The 17,752-nt window shown below is 41.5% G+C and overlaps 1 protein-coding gene across 1 annotated transcript in view; it reads left to right on the top strand.

Moving 5' to 3' along the window:
* Positions 1-259: 259 nt before the first annotated feature.
* Positions 260-17,752, top strand: part of ENPP1 (ectonucleotide pyrophosphatase/phosphodiesterase 1) — a 69,571-nt gene continuing 52,078 nt past the window's right edge. The window contains exon 1 of the mRNA XM_032651681.1: positions 260-510. Coding sequence (XP_032507572.1) covers positions 271-510 — 240 coding nt within the window. The 5' untranslated portion in view covers positions 260-270. The remainder of the gene's footprint in view (positions 511-17,752) is intronic.

The raw sequence follows: 17,752 nt of genomic DNA, 5'->3' as shown, positions 1-17,752 counted from the left end.
GGGGTGGGAGGTGGGGAGTTAAAGACGCGCCCACGTAAAGGACCCAAAATAACCCACACGCAGAGCGACCGCCATCAGACAGGAAGCCAAATAATCCGGGGCGTTGAGCTGCTTTCCCCTCATTCGCAGCGCCGGGCTGCGGGGGCCGAGCCAAGGGTCTGGCGGCGAGGGGCGGGCGCGGCGGTCGGGGCGGGGCGGGGTGAGGCGGGGCTCGTGCGGAGCCTATTAAAGGCGCGGCGGGACAGTGAAAGCCGAGTGCCCAGCGCCACGATGGAGTGTGACGGCTCCGTGGGGGTTGGGAACCGCGGCGGCGAGGGCGGGCGCGGCTCCCGGGAGGGCCCTGCGGGGAACGGCCGCCACCCGGGCCGTGGCTCTGCAGCCGAGGCGCCCGGGGAGCCACAGGCGGCCTCGTCCCTGCTGGCCCCCATGGACCTGGGGGAGGAGCCGCTGGAGAAGGCGGCGCGCGCCCGCACGGCCAAGGACCCCAACACCTATAAAGTGCTCTCGCTGGTAGGTCCCGGCCGGCCCGGCGCGCGGGAGGGCGGGGAGGGCGGCACCCGCTCCTGCGCTCCGAGCGGGCGCGGTCAGCACCCGGGGCCCGGAGAGAGACAGCTTTTGTGCCGCTCCTCTTCGCCTTCTCGCTCTCCTCTACCGGCTTTATCGGTGCTCATCACCGCCGAGCCTTCTCTTCCCCCCGAGGGAATAGTTCACTCTCACTTGTATTACTGATGCTCAGAAGGGCCTGTTTATGAAACCAGGCTGTTAAAAATCGAGATCTTTAGAAATCCCACCTCTCCCCCGCCCCAAGAGAGCACAAGGTTTTTCGTGGGGAAAAATGACCAGCCCGAAACTTGTTGGTCTTAGGAAGGACCGACAAGGTGTTTTTGTTTCGTTTTGTTTTTTTAATTTTATTTTTTAATTTAATTTTTTACCTCTTTTGGAGGAATCGGGGTGCAGTATTGATGACTTTCCTTACATTAACCGATTCCACTTGAAAAAATTTAACAGAGCTCTTTAAGTTGTATCAGTAACTCTAGAAAATACTTTTTCTCTTGGCTCTGTGTAGGAATTTCCATGCAGCTGTTCAGAAATTCCGTCAATATTCATGTTATGTGAATGTGAAGAAAAGTTAATGATTCTTCGTCTACTCTTTCAATCATAGGTTACACGGTTTTTGTTGCTAACAGAAGTACTCACTCTCCCTCTGCTATTTTGTCGTGACAGTTGCAGGATCCACAGTCAATTTTATGAATTGTGGGGTGGCTTTTCATTCTACATGTATGGTAGGAAGTGCTGGGCTGAGAGTCAGAAGCCTGGGTTCTTGCTTTCATGGCCGTTATTAATTGCTAGGGCCTCCTATAACTCTCCCCAAACCTCAATTTCTTCTATGTTAAAATGAGGACAACATCACTTCTATGTGCATCAGATAAGATTATTGTGAGGGTCACTGTGCAACATTGCATGTGGAGGAGTAAATTCGAAAAGTACAAGGAGATATAATCATTTTACTGTATTATATGCAAGTGACAGTTCTATGTATAGTGTACCTTAAAGCATATAATCACTTACATATTATGATTAAACAATGCAGTGTAGAGGATATCTTTTCTGATTTTTGAAATCTTTCCTTTCATAAGCATTTCCATTTTCACTATGTCTTGGGTATCGTAGAGATAATACAGTGCTCTGAGGAACCAACATTCCTAGACTAAAGAGATGGTGTCATATAATTAGTACTTAAAAATAAGCCTAAGATTCAAAGGGTAAGTGTCCCAAAACACATACCGTTTGTATCTCAAGATACATTTCTGCATCATATATCACTGTTTAAGAACACCTGATATTGATGAGAACTTAGTTTTAGTCTTTTGAGTCACCTTTTTTGTTTTTGTCAATGGAAGACCTTAGCTTTTGCAACACTATCACTTAACTTAGTATCAGTACTTTTCAGTGTTTGTCAGGCATTCAATAATTGTAGGTCGAATCTGTAACTCCCGTGTGAAATCACTTCAACGTGCCAATCTACAGTCTTGAAAGTTTGGTAAATTGCCAGTTGCTAAATTCCATTTTAAAATCTTTCCTATTCATTTACCCATAAATCCACAATAGGTATCAGCAGAGATCTGCCTTTGGAACATGCATTTCAGTCTTTGACACCTGCAGTCAGCTGGTCAAAAAGCATTTCTTTATGCTCTGATGATGCAACTCTGGGCTTTGACATGGAAGTGTCTTTAGTACTTTTACAAGTAGGACAATCATGAATATTTTTTATGCCATTAGGAGGGGTCTCTTGCTGTAACACACGTTGAATTGGACAGAATTCTTACTTCATGACTTCTGATGAAATACAGTGGGCCATTAATGTACACCAAAACTCATTGCTGTATTTTTGAAACTCTTAATTAATGGTTTCAGGTGAAAGTGAAACCTCTTACCCATTCTTCTTTCCCTTCCCTACTTCAATACCCTTCTTCCCTCTAGACTTTCCCAAATGATGCACTTCTAAAGGGAAAAGTCTCCAAGAGGAGCTTGACAATTGTCATCAGAGAGCTCTGGGACATGTCTTCTAGAGAGAAGCTGTAATTATGGGATTCCTTTTTCAGGTGAAACATCAGCACCCTTTTCATAAACCTGAAGAAATGGGTTGACTAGTTGCATCTGGGATTGGGATTACAAGAGCCCAACCACTGAGGTGGTCCTCAGCCACACGGTTGTTATCTAGTAGGATAAACACAAGAGTTGCCTTCTGGAGAGATAGACAGTGGTGACATGACTGTTGCACTTTTCTGAAAGTGTTTCAGATAAACTTAAATGCCGGAGGTATGTGAGAGTAGATGCAGAAGGGATGATCCCGCCCTACGCTGGCTTCTCCCCATTTGATCCCTAGGAAGACCACAGGCTCTGCTCTGGAGGCTTTGGCCCTGGGCTCTGGAAGTATTCATGCCTAGGCACTGAGCCAGACTGTCGAAAACCCCAGAAGGGCAAATAAGTACATGCTTTAGTAGATATGTTAGATCTGGATGCCTTTACTGGTTCCAAGTTAAGTTTTGAACTGAAATGTCAGCTTCCACTGAGGTTGGCCACGGACATTTATTTGAAATAACTTTCCTGTTCCCTGGCAGGTATTTTCAACCACGTTGCAGTACACTTCTCCACTGTACAGTAAGCTCTTCCACAGCACAATTTTGTGTTTGTGACCTTCTGCTGTCCTCATGAATACATATACTTGTGTGTGTGTTCATAAGGAGCCTTGTGTGTGGGTGGCTGTGAGTGAAGACAACTCTCACCTTTTGATGAAAGAGTTCTTTGTAAGTGGCAGAAGTTGCCTTGTTTATTAGAAATTTGAGTGTGAAAGTTATTAATTCTGTTAGCTTTTCTCTCCCCCTTGCATCATATCATCTTATTTCTAGAATACAGCATGGAGAATATTCAAGACAGTCCTCTGCTCTTAATCTGACTCAGAATTGACATTGCTTTTTGGTTTGTAAAATGTTATATCTGTCCAGCTATAGTTGAGCGTTTTATTTCAAAAATGACCAGAACATCTTAGGGGCCAGAGACGTCTCCTGTTTTCCCCTTATGGTGTTTGTTGCACGTGTTCTAATAAAATGTACCCAAGGTTTCTAGGAACCCAGCAAGACTGTTGTGTTTACTTCTGGGCCTGAGATGGTACCCCACACTCAGTGTCAGCTTTTGGTCGAATGAATGAAGTGCACTTTTACTTAGACTGAGTAACACTTTGACTTGGAAAAGGACAAGATGGGAAGACTAAATACACAACCACGTACCCATATGGCCAGTTGAAAGTCAGGAATCCAAATATAGATGCATTAATAGAGATGACATTGGGTATCAATTCAGGGATAAGATCAAACTGGAATATCATTTGTTTAGCACATAGGGAGACAGAAGAGGCAGTGAATGAATGATAAACAAAAGTTCCCAACTAAGGCCAGCATACCGAAGAGGCCAGCAGGGCCTCCATGATAACTTGGATTCAGAATCAAGATCTAGCTACTGGGCACGCCCTCAGAAAGAAACAAGGCAGGTGCAGCCGTTTGGCAGGTACAAATAAGGCCGTCCTTCAGGTACAAATGGGTCTCCCTTGCTTATACCAAGGCATCTTCTGTTTTGGTGACTTTGCTGTCACACCCCAGATGCAGTCCTTGTGGCTCTTGTAGGGAACTGTTTTCTTCAGCATTGCGTTCTGTGACTCCCTTTCTTCTGCTTTGAGTCATATTCTGGTCTTTCTCTCACCATTTATATTTCAGCTGTTTCTACTTCATGCAGCCTCTTAGGAATACACAGGCACCCTTTCAACCCTTTTTTTTTTCCATTCTATTCCACTTTTTCAGTTACCTCTGGGCACTCAGTTTTGCCGTCTCCTGCCCTATCATATCCTAATCATGACTGTGAATCATGACTCTCGCTAGAGCCATGTTGAGGGACCTTATGCACTTTGTATAATAAAGATCTTGGGACCATTAGCCTTTTTAGAATATTTATAGGAATTTTTTTATCAGCTTCTTATCTTCCTCCAGGCAACTCTTTTTCTCAGATATCAGTATTAAAGGCAAATGAAAATAGTTTTAAATTCAGTTTTGTTTTTGAGTTTGATCATTTCCATTGCAAAATATCTGTGTTACTCTTAAGACATAGCAAATGTATTTCATCTATATTATGGACATTTTAGACAAGCCAAAGAACTTAATCATGATTCATAACTTTTGGGGAGGGTAGGTAGGGGGAAAGCCACTTCAAGTTTCAAACAACACAGGAACAAAAACCTTTTGGAATACAACTTGTAATTAGAGATCTGCCTCTGGTTAAAATAAACATGCCTCCATCAACCATGAAATATCCCCCAAACAACAAAAATAAACAAGAAACCTTTTAGCAAATGAGCCCAAGGCAGAACACAGATTACTCTTCTAAGTTCTGTGCAACAAGAACTGATACTCAGAGTGCTGACCCAATATGAAAACCCTTTGGCATCAAACGAGAGCTAAGTTATGTATTTACCAAGGAAAGAAAGTATAATAATATATTTAAAAGGGCTTCTCAAAAGAATGACCCGAATGTTCAGCTAAATATTAACTGGAACATTCTGTTTCCTGAGTGTTTTAATTGTATGAGGTTTGATTCCAAGAATTAAGATATTATCGATATCATTATAGAAATCAAATAATGTGACATTTGTCTAAAATATGAAGTATGCTAGAAGAAATAAATAACTTAATAGTTAGTGAAAGAATACCACTATTAAAATCTAACATTTCTCTTTTTTTAAATTTCATCTCATAAGGTGAGATACTAATTTTACCTTGATCTTGAGCAAATTCAGAGATGAGAAAAATATTATAATCAAGCTGAGCATCCATAGGTAGGGGAGCGTGGGAAGATGTAAACATGTCATTTTTAAGCAAGTATAAGGTCAGTGATGTAGAAATCAGTTCTGAAAATCCTTTCTAGTTCCATCTAAGTCAGTCTGTCTTGTGCTGGGCCCCCTCCCACCTCCCTGAGAGTCTTCATTAACAAACAAACAAAAACATTATTATCGATAGTATTTTTCATTTTATCCTCCCACTTTTGGTTTTTAGAATAACGTTCGGTGGAAAAGTAGGCGGTAAAAGTTCAGATGATTATTACATAGCACTTTGCACTTTCAGAAGCATTTTCTCATATATTTTTAATTGATCCTTGGCATATCAGCAACTCTGAAATAGGGAAGTATGGTGACAGTCAATCCTAGTTTACAGGTAAGGAAACTGAGGCTCGCAGAGGTGTTTCTTAAACATTAGGGTGCATGGGAACCAGCTGGGAACTGTTAAAAGACCACAGATTCCAGGGCTCCAATCCCAGAGATTGTGATTTAGAAGATCTGAAATTCTTATGGACTGAAGGTTTGTGTCCCTCCCGAATTCATATGTTGAAGTCCCAACCCACCAATGTGATGATACATGGCAGTGGGGCCTTTCAGAGGTAATTAGATTTAGATGAGGTCATGAGGATGGAACTCTCATGATGGGATTTGTGGCCTTGTAAAAAGGGGAAGAGAGAGAGGAGATCTGAGCACACACACCCTCCCATAGAGGAAAGACCATGTGAAGACATAGTGAGAAGGCAGCCATCTGCCAGCCAGGGAAAGAGCCCTCACCAGGAAGCAAATTGGTCAATTCCTTCATCTTAGACTTCTGAGCCTCTAGAACTGTGAGAAATACATTTCTGTTATTTAAGCCACCCAGTCTATGGCGTTTTGTTATAGCAACTTGAGCAGACTAAGGTAGGAATGGATCTAAAGAATCTGTATTTTTTAAACAAGTACCTCAAGTTGTTCAGATGTAGTTGGTTCAGTTATTCCACTTCTAGAAACAGTGGGTTAAATTTATAGGCATATGTCACATCATTTGTAAGTAGTGAACTATGATAACTGAAAGGACTTTTAACTACGGATTTTTATTCTGGACTAATGGCTAACCCCCCCTCCCCCATTTATTTCCCTTTTATCAGTGTGAAGTCAATAATCATGTTATCGTGAGCTTCCAAAGTATACAGATTTGGGGAAAAGTGACTTCCTTCTTAATCTGAGTTTCCTTCTTAATATATCTTTAGATGTACTACAACAGGAAAATAGGGTCATGGTAGTCGTTTTGGAGTGAGTGAATTTTCTCAAGCGTATCTCATTTGTGGGTCAGTCATTTTCTCACCATACCCTAGGACTTGACACAGATTTAGGTGGCAAATATCCTATCACTGATGTGGTTTGAGACCCTTAAAGATCACTCTATCTTGGTTTTCAGGGAATAGTCCTGAGAAAGTATTGGGCTGGCCAAAAAGTTTGTTCGGTTAATGAATATGTTGTTCAATAAAGTTCTTGGTGAAAATGAAAAATGTCTTTTATGTTTACTTAAAACCGAAGGAACTTTTTGGCCAACCCAATAGTTTATTCCTAGAGCTGATTTCTTTCCCTTGGTAAGTTTTTTGGCATTAGCGAGCATCTGGAGCCTTTGGTCTCTCATGGAGAGAGAGAACTGAAAAACTCAACAGTTTTTTTATGATGCTATTATACAATAAAATAAATTTAGCTATTATTATGTGATTTTTTTTTTTTTTCCAAATAAAGTTTCATATTACTCCAGAGTACCTGTAAGTGATTTTGGATAAATATGTTCAGAAGCAAAAGGCAAGACAGGTAGAACAAAGCTTCAGCCCCAGAGTATTTCAAGCAACAGTTCTCAAAGTGTGGTCTGTAAATCCCCGAGGGGTCCCTAAGAGCCTTCCAAGGGGACTGTGAAGCCTAAACCGTTTGAACGTTGATAGACATTATTCACCCTTCTCACTGTGCTGCCGTTCACACTGCCGGAAAACTGCTTCCTCAGCAGGAATCAGGGCAGTGGCACCAATTGTACAAGTCCTCATGCATCTGCAGTTAAAACCAAAAAGCCCAGTTTCACTTAATGAAGAAGTAAAAATGTCCTCAATGAAGCAGATTTTATTAAATTTGAATCTAAATTACCTTCCTTTTTAATATTCTGTGCGACGACATTGGAAGTCTGCCTTTAGCACGTCTGCTGCAGCCTGAAGTACTGTTGTTTTCTGGAGGGAAAGCAGTCGAGCTGCTGTTTGAGTTGTGAGCTGAACTAGCTGCCTTTTTCGTGGAACACCATTTTTATTGGAAAGAGCAACTGACAGACCAGTGATTCAGACTTAGGTATTCGACACACACTTTCGCAAAAATGAGAAGCATTAGCTTGTCACTTCCAGGAAAACAAAATGAGGTACCTGCTGCCTGTGACAAAATTCGATCTTTTAGGTAAAACTCGAAATTTTGGAGAACTTGTTTCTGCCACTGTAAGCTTGACAGCGTCCCAATCCTTAAAGATTTTTCGGACGAAATAGATGGAGATAGTAAGGAATGTGATTTTTTTCATCTGGTACAATGACATGTGTCAACATTTGAAAGAAATACGTAGCTCAGTGAACCAATATTTTCCAAAGGACCAATGGATGATTTACAAAATTATGCATGGGTGTAAGTTCCAATCAAACTGCAAGATAGACTAATGAATTTTAATATAATGGTATGAAAAGTTCATTAATATTGTTTCAAGTTTCATGTTGCATTTCACCTTTAAGAAATTATAACTAAGAATTTTAGTCTAGTTTTAAATAAGAATGTACACAATTATCTGAAAAGTCTTCTTAGGGTCCTCAGTAATTTTTAAGAGTATAAAGGGATTTTGAAACCAACAGTTTTGAGAATATCTGCTTTAAGGAAAGGTGTGTTCATTCAATACTATTTTTAGTACTAGGGAGAGAGGGAAAGGAAATTAAGACATATAAAAAGAATCAGCTATTTACAACAGTTGTATCTTTATTTAGGTAAGGTCCTTTATGGATTTCAAAATACTTTTACATCTACCACCTGGTTTGGTCCAAACCACAGTTCTGCCATTATCTCCATGTTAGAGATGAAAAAATCATGCTCAGAGAAATTAAGGGGGCTTTCCAAGATTACAAGACTAGTATAATTATTCTCTTAATCTCATTGCCGTAGCTTATTGAGAAATGAAGTCAGACAGAATTGGATTTAAATCCGGGTACTGTTCTTTTTGAAGGTAGGCAAATAACTTAAATTTCCTGAATATCAGCTTCCACAACCATAAGACAGGCTTGATAAAACCCTGTTAGGTGTTGTTAGGAGAATTAAATTAGATAAAGTATACAAAGTGGCACATAGTGTGCCCCGAATAAGTGGTCATTTTCTTGTTATTTTTGATAAGCTTCAGTGTTACTGAATTTTAAAATTTTTCCTTATTCAGAAGACACTTTACATCTTTGCTACCCAAAGTGTGGTCTGTAGACTAGCATATCAGCATCTTCTCCTTGGAACTTCTACAGAATGCAGACTCTTGGGCCCCACCCCAGACCTACCGTACCAGAATCTATATTTTCACAATCCCCAGGGATGTGTCTGCACATTGAACTTTGAGGAACACTCCATAGGGCTATGAGGAGGCACAGAAGGCGCCCCAACCTGGATTTCTTTGGCTGGGGGTTCCAGTCAACCCTTATCCTGCCATTGACTTCATACATGTTGCTATGATTTAAAAAAAAAAATTACTGAATATTCCTTACTGACCTCAACTGTGTTAGCGTTGTGTGGAAGTGGTGCTGCGGCTGGTTGCATTTGCCCCTTTCCTACCTTGAACTTAAGAGGCACATTGATTAAAGTAGCCCCACCGCTTTTGTCATGTCTACAGGAGTAGACATTTCATACACAGTCTGTTTGTTTCTTTAATTGCCTTTCCTTACCCTGCCTTGGCTTGTCCTTTAATTGCTCTTTACTGCTGTCCGCTGTGCCAGTCTTCTGCCTTTGCTGTGATCTGATAACACTACAATGTTCTTCCCAATTCAACCATCCATCTATCAGAATATCAAGTAGATTTCACTTTACATTGCTCCATCAATAGAACTCTTCAATTCCAAGTTTCCACTTCAGTACATTCTCAACAATCTACAATATACTTGACATAATACCAAAACAAAGGAGTCTTAAGACCAGGGCTTTTTCAAGTGGTGTTGAGGTATTGAGTTAGGTTTGATGTGTTTGGCACAGAGTTTACTCCATGATACTTCATCGTCCAAACACACTGGCTTCCTATAAAGTGCCACCCCGCACCATTTAGATTAGAAACTTCTGAGACCAGGAGAAATAGGTGAATGAAGTATATCAGGTGGGAAGGGTGTGGGTTAGGAGCACTGTGAATAGACTGTTGATCTTATCTCCTTTTGGATTAACCAGAGAAACAGTACAAAACAGCTCTGCTTGTACACTATTTAAATACCTTACTGATCAGCTCACAGGAAGTAAATGTGAAGAATGTTGACATAGGAAGGTATTTATGCCTTTGTCATTTCTTGGAAACTTTCAAAGGAAAAGAGAACATTGATTTTTCTGGGAAGCTTCAAAGATCTTGAGAGATGGGTCATGTAAGGGTACTAAACCTGGAGTCACAAGAATTATTTGCTGTGTGACCTTTGAGCAGTTGTTTCACTTTCTGTGACCATAATATGAGAGTTTTGGATTAGGTGGATTTCTTCTAGGTTTTAAATCTTTGTATAGAGAGCTTATAATATTTTCCCCTTGTTATAAAGATACTACGTATTGCAGAAATTTCAGAAAGTATAAAAAAAGTATAAAGGAGAAAATAAAGATTGTGTACTTGTTATTATCTGTTATTAATATTTTGGTTTTTTCTCTCAGGACTTTTCTATATGTATGTATCACTTCTTTTTTTTTTTTTTAACAAAAATGGGATCATGCTGCGTATACTGTTCTATTTTCTTTTTTAACTTATATTTTCCATTATGAGATTTTCCCATTGCTAGATGGCTTTTTTTTTTTTTAATTTTTGGCTGTGTCAGATCTTAGTTGTGGCACGCAGGATCTTCGTTGATGCATGTGGGATCTTTCATTGCAGCGTGCGTGCTCTTCCTTGCGGTGTGCAGGCTTCTCTAGTTGTGGCGTGCAGGTTTTCTCTTCTCTATTTGTGGCGCGTGGCTCCAGAGTGCCTGAGCTCTGTAGTTTGTGGCACTCAGGTTCTCTACTTGAGGTGCACGGGTTCAGTATTTGTGGCACTTGGGCTTAGTTGTCCTGCGGCATGGGGGATCTTAGTTCCCCGACCAGGGATTGAACCCGCGTCCCCTGCATTGGAAGGCGGATTCTTTACCACTGGACCACCAGGGAAGTCCTGCTAGACAGCTTTTTAATGCACCTTTCATGAATGGGATTTTGAGACTTTTATCAACTTTAGTTCATGGGGTAATCTTTGAAAGCATCTCCACTCATACCTCAGACATAATCATTCCCCAAGAATTTAAATATTTTTTAGGACACAGTTTTTGTTTTATTCTTCCCTCAACTCCATCTCCATTGCCTATGTCTCTTCTTATGGTTCAATTATTAGTTTTCTGAAAATAATTACTTCCTTGCACTTTGTTTCCACTCAGAATTTCTCAGAGACTGCCACAACACATGTGGGAAATTGTGTACTCCTAAATGCACTCTTCTTTTCAGCCTTATTTATCGTCACTCAGGTAACAGTGTTACCACTGAGGGCTTAACACTTACAGCTTCATCCATTCATAGCAATCCTGCAGGCCTGGGACATATATGTGTAGCCATTTATTAGTCCATATTTGTTAAGCACTCAGAGCAGACCCATCACATAGTAAGTGCTGTGTGTTTGTTGAATTCCCATATGCCTCTATTGAGTTTACTATATGTCAGACCCTATGTTAAGCCCTTTATCTGCTTAATTGGCACAGTTGTGTGAGGCAGAAGGGAGCAAACGTGTTGGCTGGTGAGTGAGTCTGGTATGGAGCCCACACCTCAAGGGACTCTATGTCCCGTATGTTGTAGGGGACTCGCACATGTTATATGCATAACTTGGATTTAGAAGTTCAAAGGGTTCAGGTTATTTTTCAGCTTCTGGTCTGGTGGTACTTTCCAATTTAGAGGGTCAGAAAGGGTCTCAAGATGCCTGTCTCACAAAAGTTCCAGCTGTGTTGAAACACACCTTCCATTACAGCTCAGATTTTTGCTGTTCACCAGATACACTTTACAGGGACCATTTCTTTTCTCTACCCCAGAAGTGGTCTTTCACCTCCTTTTTTCTCACCCAACACCAGGTACCCGCTGGAATCCAACTGAATTTATCCTCCCAAAGGAAACGCTCCTTTACTGCTCTTTGGCTTGTATCCCCTGTCCCTGGATCACTTAACTGCAGTTGCCACTTAATCATATAAAGGCCGTAGAGCTTAGAGGTTAAGGGCCAGAGTGCTGGAGTTGAATCCTGTCTCTGCCCGTAACTGTTGTGTGTCCTTGGGCAAGTCCCTTAACTTCTCTATGCCTCAGTCTCCTCACCTATAAAATGGAGATAATAATAGTAGCTACCTCACAGGTTTGTGGGTTTTTTTGTTTTTTTTGTGTGCGGTACGTGGGCCTCTCACTGTTGTGGCCTCTCCCATTGCGGAGCACAGGCTCCGGACGTGCAGGCTCAGCGGCCATGGCTCACGGGCCCAGCCGCTCCGCGGCATGTGGGATCTTCCTGGACTGGGGCACGAACCCGTGTCCCCTGCATCAGCAGGCAGACTCTCAACCACTGCGCCACCAGGGAAGCCCTCACAGGTGTGTTTTGAGGGTTATATGAATTAATCTATGTAAACTAATTAGAAAAGTGCCTGAAAGATAGTAGAGGCTAGATTAGGGGTTATTGTTATTATTATGGTTATGGTTAGTAACTTTTTCAGCAAATATTTAGAGTTCCTATTGTGTGGGCAGTAATGGTTAAGAGGCTGGGGGCTAAATGGTGGTGAGGGGAGAGGAAAGACTTACTCCATGTTCTCATGGTCCATCCCCACAGGACTGGATGTTTATCAAAAAATCCTGCAAGAGTGTCTCTCACTGCAGCTGTGATTGGTGTTGCCTAGAAATTATATGCAGGGCTGTGAGAGAGGGTAGTGAGGGGGAGTTGGCTTAGTCAGAGAGGCCTACGAAGGTGTCCAGGAGGAAGTGACAGGCGAGCAGAAGAGGATTCTGAAGGGAGGCAGCAGCACATACAAAGGGCCTGGGGTAGCAGTTAGCATGGTGTGACCCAGAATTGGGAGATGACCAGGTAGCTGGTAGGCAGAGAGATGTGTGATGGGTGATGAGGCAGGAAAGGTAGTCAGGGGCCAGGTCCAGGCAGGGCCTTGCAGACCATCTTAGGGCTTTTGGGTTTTGTTTTAAGAGCAATCGAAAATCACTGACATATTTTTCTGTTTGCTTGGTTTTGTTTCCACTTTTGTTCATAGTGACAAAGTCTCATTTACATTTTGGAAAGGTCATTTTAGCTTTAGCGGCAAGAACAAATTAAAGAGAGCATGTCGGTGTAGAAAGAGCACCGTCTTATTTTTTTACTTGGCTATTTCATAACTACTTTCTCTTTTCTACTAGATTTTTAAGTTTCACATGTGACTATGCAAATTAAAATTTGCATGAATTAAAGTTCAAAAGCGTAAAAAGGAATTCAGTTCCTCATCATGCTGGCCACTTTTTAAGTACTCAGCAGTGATGTGCTGGTACCACCCTGTAGGGCAGCACAGACAGAGGGAACATTTTATCATCTTAAAAACTTGAATTGAATCATGCCAAAGATGGTGATATCATAGGGTGTTTTATGTTTTTTTCCAGCAAGTAATAATGAAAATGTGCATAAAACAAATGTTGTTTGTTGAAGAAACATTTGTTAGAAGAAAAGAAGTTGCTTAAGAGAGCTAAGTTGTGAGGGCTTCCGTGGTGGCGCAGTGGTTGAGCGTCCGCCTGCCAATGCAGGGGACGCGGGTTCGTGCCCCGATCCGGAAAGATCCCACATGCTGCAGAGCGGCTGGGCCCGTGGGCCATGGCCGCTGAGCCTGCGCGTCCGGAGCCTGTGCTCCGCAACGGGAGAGGCCACAACAGTGAGAGGCCCGCGTACCACAAAAAATAAAAATAAATTAAAAAAAAAAAAAAAAAAAAAAAGAGAGCTAAGTTGTGAATGTTTTTACAAATATAATTTTAAGATTCCTTATCCAATTGGACGCATGTAATTTTGTTGACTGAAGCCTAAATATACACATTAAATGGTGACACATTTCTAAAATTATGGTTCCCTCCTAAATTATAAACCTCTGTATCCATTACCAGATTTTAAGTTCTGTCTTTAAGTTGCGACTGTAATTGTGATTGAGTGTAATTGTGATTGAGTACCTAACCACTGGATCTTTGAAGAAAGTAAATGGTCATTTTAATCTCCCTGTTAATCCTATTCTGTCCTCAGGGAGAATACCAAAAATCCTCTGGAAGTTTTTTTTTTTTTTTTTTTTAAAGTGAATCATGCTGTATGGACACAGCAGGGTTTTGTTTGTTTGTTTTTAAGAAGATGTTGGGGGTAGGAGTTTATTTATTTATTTATTTATTTTTGCTGTGTTGGGTCTTCAATTCTGTGCGAGGGCTTTCTCTAGTTGTGGCAAATGGGGACCACTCTTCATCACGGTGCGTGGGCCTCTCACCATCGCGACCTCTCTTGTTGCGGAGCACAGGCTCCAGACGCGCAGGCTCAGTAGTTGTGGCTCACGGACCCAGTTGCTCCGCGGCATGTGGGATCCTCCCAGACCAGGGCTCGAACCCGTGTCCCCTGCATCGGCAGGTGGACTCTCAACCACTGCGCCACCAGGGAAGCTCCTGGAAGTTATCTTTTTGTTGTCTATTTCCACTGAGCTCATTTTTCAAGAATAAATGCAAGGTGCTCTAGTCATTATGTTCCAAAAATTGTTTCAGAAAAAAACTAGAAATCAATCACATAAACTTAACTGAATATGATGTTCTTTCTCTTTTTGTGTTTCTTCATCTCTGACGTACCACCTGCATAGGCAGGAAACCTGCCTAGGCAAGAAAAACAATGTCGTTTAGACAAAGCCCATGGCCCTTTACCTCTTAGTCCATCTGTTTCATCCTCCACGTGAGGGTGGCAAGGGCTGTCCTGTACCATTAATAAACTGGTTTCCTCTCTTTCCTGTCATATGAGCTGAAGCAAAACTTAAAACATTTTTCCTAAAATGACTTAATACTCCTTTTATTTAGTGAGTCATGTCTTTCTTGATTGTAGCTTCTAATGAAACAAACTGTTTTCAGGATGATTTTGGCAGTGCTTTTGTTGTTTCCCCTTGAGATCCAGCTGAAGCAAGATCTAATTAAAATATGTTTTGCATCTAGGAGACTGAGAATTAAAAACAAGTAAACTCTCAGAATGAAAAGTTCTTTGCCTATATTTAATTTAGCTTCGTTTATGCCTTGGGGTATGTGTATGTGTATATCTGATGTCTGATCATTTGCTGTACGGCCAATTAGAAGAAGAAAAGTCCATACCTGGTAATTTAATCAAGAGAATTTAATATAAGAAACCAGTTACAAAGGTGTTGGAGGAGCTGAAAGTCAAGTATTGGAAGAGCCGAAAGCCAAACGGGATGGTATGGCAATGTGGCAACCCAGGGAATAGTACCAGAAAGAAGCTTGTACTACCTTGAGGGCAGGAAAGGCAAAGGGAAAAGCTGATGAAACTCAGAGCTGGCAGCCAGGACTTCCCTGTAGGAGCTGGGACTCTGGAGAGATGCAGCCCCTGCCAGGGGTCCTGTCTGAGGCTAGAACAGGGAAGATGTATTCTGACTTCTCCCATCCTCCCACCCTCTGATCTTCTGTCAGTGTTTCTCATTGGCTTATCCTGGTCTGATGCTGGAGCCAGGGAGCCTGGGCAATATACTGATATTTACTAAGATGTCCTTTCTCTGAGATAGCAGCTCAGGAGAAAGACAGTGTCAGAGTTTGGGTTTCTCAGGAAACTGACTCTGAGATGGAGACTGGCATCCCAGGGGTTTTATCAGGTGTGCCCTTGAGGTCAGCTCCTATGGAAGGAAAAGGACTGCGGGGAGGGTGAGGTGAGCTGTGAGGCAGTCTCTCAGTGGAGGCCTCCCCCGACTCCGTGAACTCTTCCTCCTAGCATGACCATTTAGAGCTGTCCAGGAGGGAGCTGGCTTTCCTGGGAAGGGGTGTGGCATTGGGCAGGTGCTCTCTTCAGTTTGAGGCAGGCCCTGCCAGCTGGCACCCCCAGCAGCCAGGGGAGTAATTCCTTCCTTCCCAAAAGCAAATCCAGGCAGCTCATCACAGTCTCCATCACTGACGGCAGCAGACGTGAAAGCAGTGTCTGCACATTGTTTAGTTTTAAAAATCATATAGTACTGAAATATATAAAGCGGAGGTTCAGCTTTTTCACTTAACAGTACCATGTATTGTTTAAATGGGTCCATATCCCAACCTATGGCTCTACCTAAATTTAATAATATATATATATTTTAAAGAATTTATTGATAAAATAAGAAATGCTTATGAAATAGTATTACATGCAAAAAAGAAACAAAATTATGTATAGAATAATTTCTTGATTTAAAAAATGTGTATAGAAAAACTTGTGTACATTTATGTGTGTGTGCATGCATTTTTTTAAAAATTAAAAGTAGCCAGCGTTTTTTGTTTTTTTTTTTTTTTTTGGCGCTATGCGGGCCTCTCACTGCTGTGGCCTCTCCCGTTGCGGAGCACAGGCTCCGGACGCGCAGGCTCAGCGGCCATGGGTCACGGGCCAGCCACTCCGCGGCATGTGGGATCTTCCCGGACTGGGGCACGAACCCGCGTCCCCTGCATCGGCAGGCGGACTCTCAACCACTGCGCCACCAGGGAAGCCCTTCAGCGTTTTTAAACAGTGGAAATTTTGTGGTGGAATAATATGGATTCATGCCTATTTCTTTCTTTCCTTCCCTTTTTAAATAAACTTTTTATTTATAGAATGGTTTTATGTTTACTGAAAAGTTGCAAAGCTAAGTACAGTGTCGATATACCACACACCCAGTTTCCCTGTCACTAACATCTTGTATTGGTATAGTACATTTGTCACAACTAATGAACCAATGTTGGTACAGCCTTATTAACTAACGTCCAAACTTCATTCATATTTCCTTAATTTTTTCCTGAGGTCCTTTTTGTTTGTTGTTCTGGTATCCAACCCAGGAATACCATGTTACATTTCAATGTCACGTCTCGTTAGGTTCCTCTTGGCTGAGTTTCTCAGACATTCTCAGACTTTCCTTGTTTTTGGTGACCTGGACAGTTTTGAGGAGGCCTGGTCGTGTATATTCGTGGAATGTCTGATGTTTTCCTCATGCTGAGACGAGTATCACGTGCTTTCGGGAGACAGACTACAGAGGTAAAGTGTCGTTCTCAACGTACCATATCAAGAGTCCATGCTATTAATGTGACTTAATCATCGATGATGTTAACTTTAATTACCTGGCTGAGGTAGTGTCTATCAGGATTCTCCACCTCAAAGATACTGTCTTTTGTGCCTTTCCATTCTGTACTCTTTGGCAGGAAGTCGCTGTGTTCAGCCCACACTTAAAGAGGAGAGAGTTCTGTTTCACCTTGAGAGTGGGGTATCTACATAGATTGTTTGGAATTCTTCTGTACTGGAGATTTGTCTACTCTTATTAATTTATTCAATCATTTATTTATATCACTATTAACTCATTGATATTTATTTTACACTTTGGATTATAACCTAATAATATGTTGTTCATATTTTTGCTCAAAATTATTCCAGCTTTGGCCATTGGGAGTTGGCTCCTGTGTCCCTTTGACATACCCCTATCATTGTGTATATGTGTTTAGTACTCCCTTACTTTCTGGTGCTAGAAGATGAATCTGAAAGTCTAAAACGTCATCACACATGGTTACAGTTTTTTGTCTTGTGATGAGAAATTTTAAGTTCTACTCTCTTAGCAACTTTCAAATATACACTACAGTATTAGTAATTATAGTCACGATACTGTATATTACATCTCCAGCACTTTATCACTTATTTATTATGTAACTGGGAGTTTATACCTTTTGACATACCCCATGATTGTGTGGGCGTGTGTGTGTGTCTGTATGTGAGTGTATGTGTGCCTCCCCTTATTTTCTGGGATAGGATTTTTAGGCTCCTCTTGTCCTATTTTTTTCCCCCTAAATGTTTACTAACATTCTTGCTGCTATAAAACTAGTGAGTGTAACCAAAAGTCCACTTTTCCACCTGAAAATTAGAAGTGGACTTATGTAAACATATATGCCTAAACTCTCTGTGCA

This window comes from Phocoena sinus, chromosome 12 (genome assembly GCF_008692025.1).
Source record: "Phocoena sinus isolate mPhoSin1 chromosome 12, mPhoSin1.pri, whole genome shotgun sequence".
In the NCBI taxonomy this organism is placed as follows: domain Eukaryota; kingdom Metazoa; phylum Chordata; class Mammalia; order Artiodactyla; family Phocoenidae; genus Phocoena; species Phocoena sinus.
Note: the sequence above shows the minus strand (reverse complement) of the source record. Positions and strands in the feature narration are given on the sequence as shown.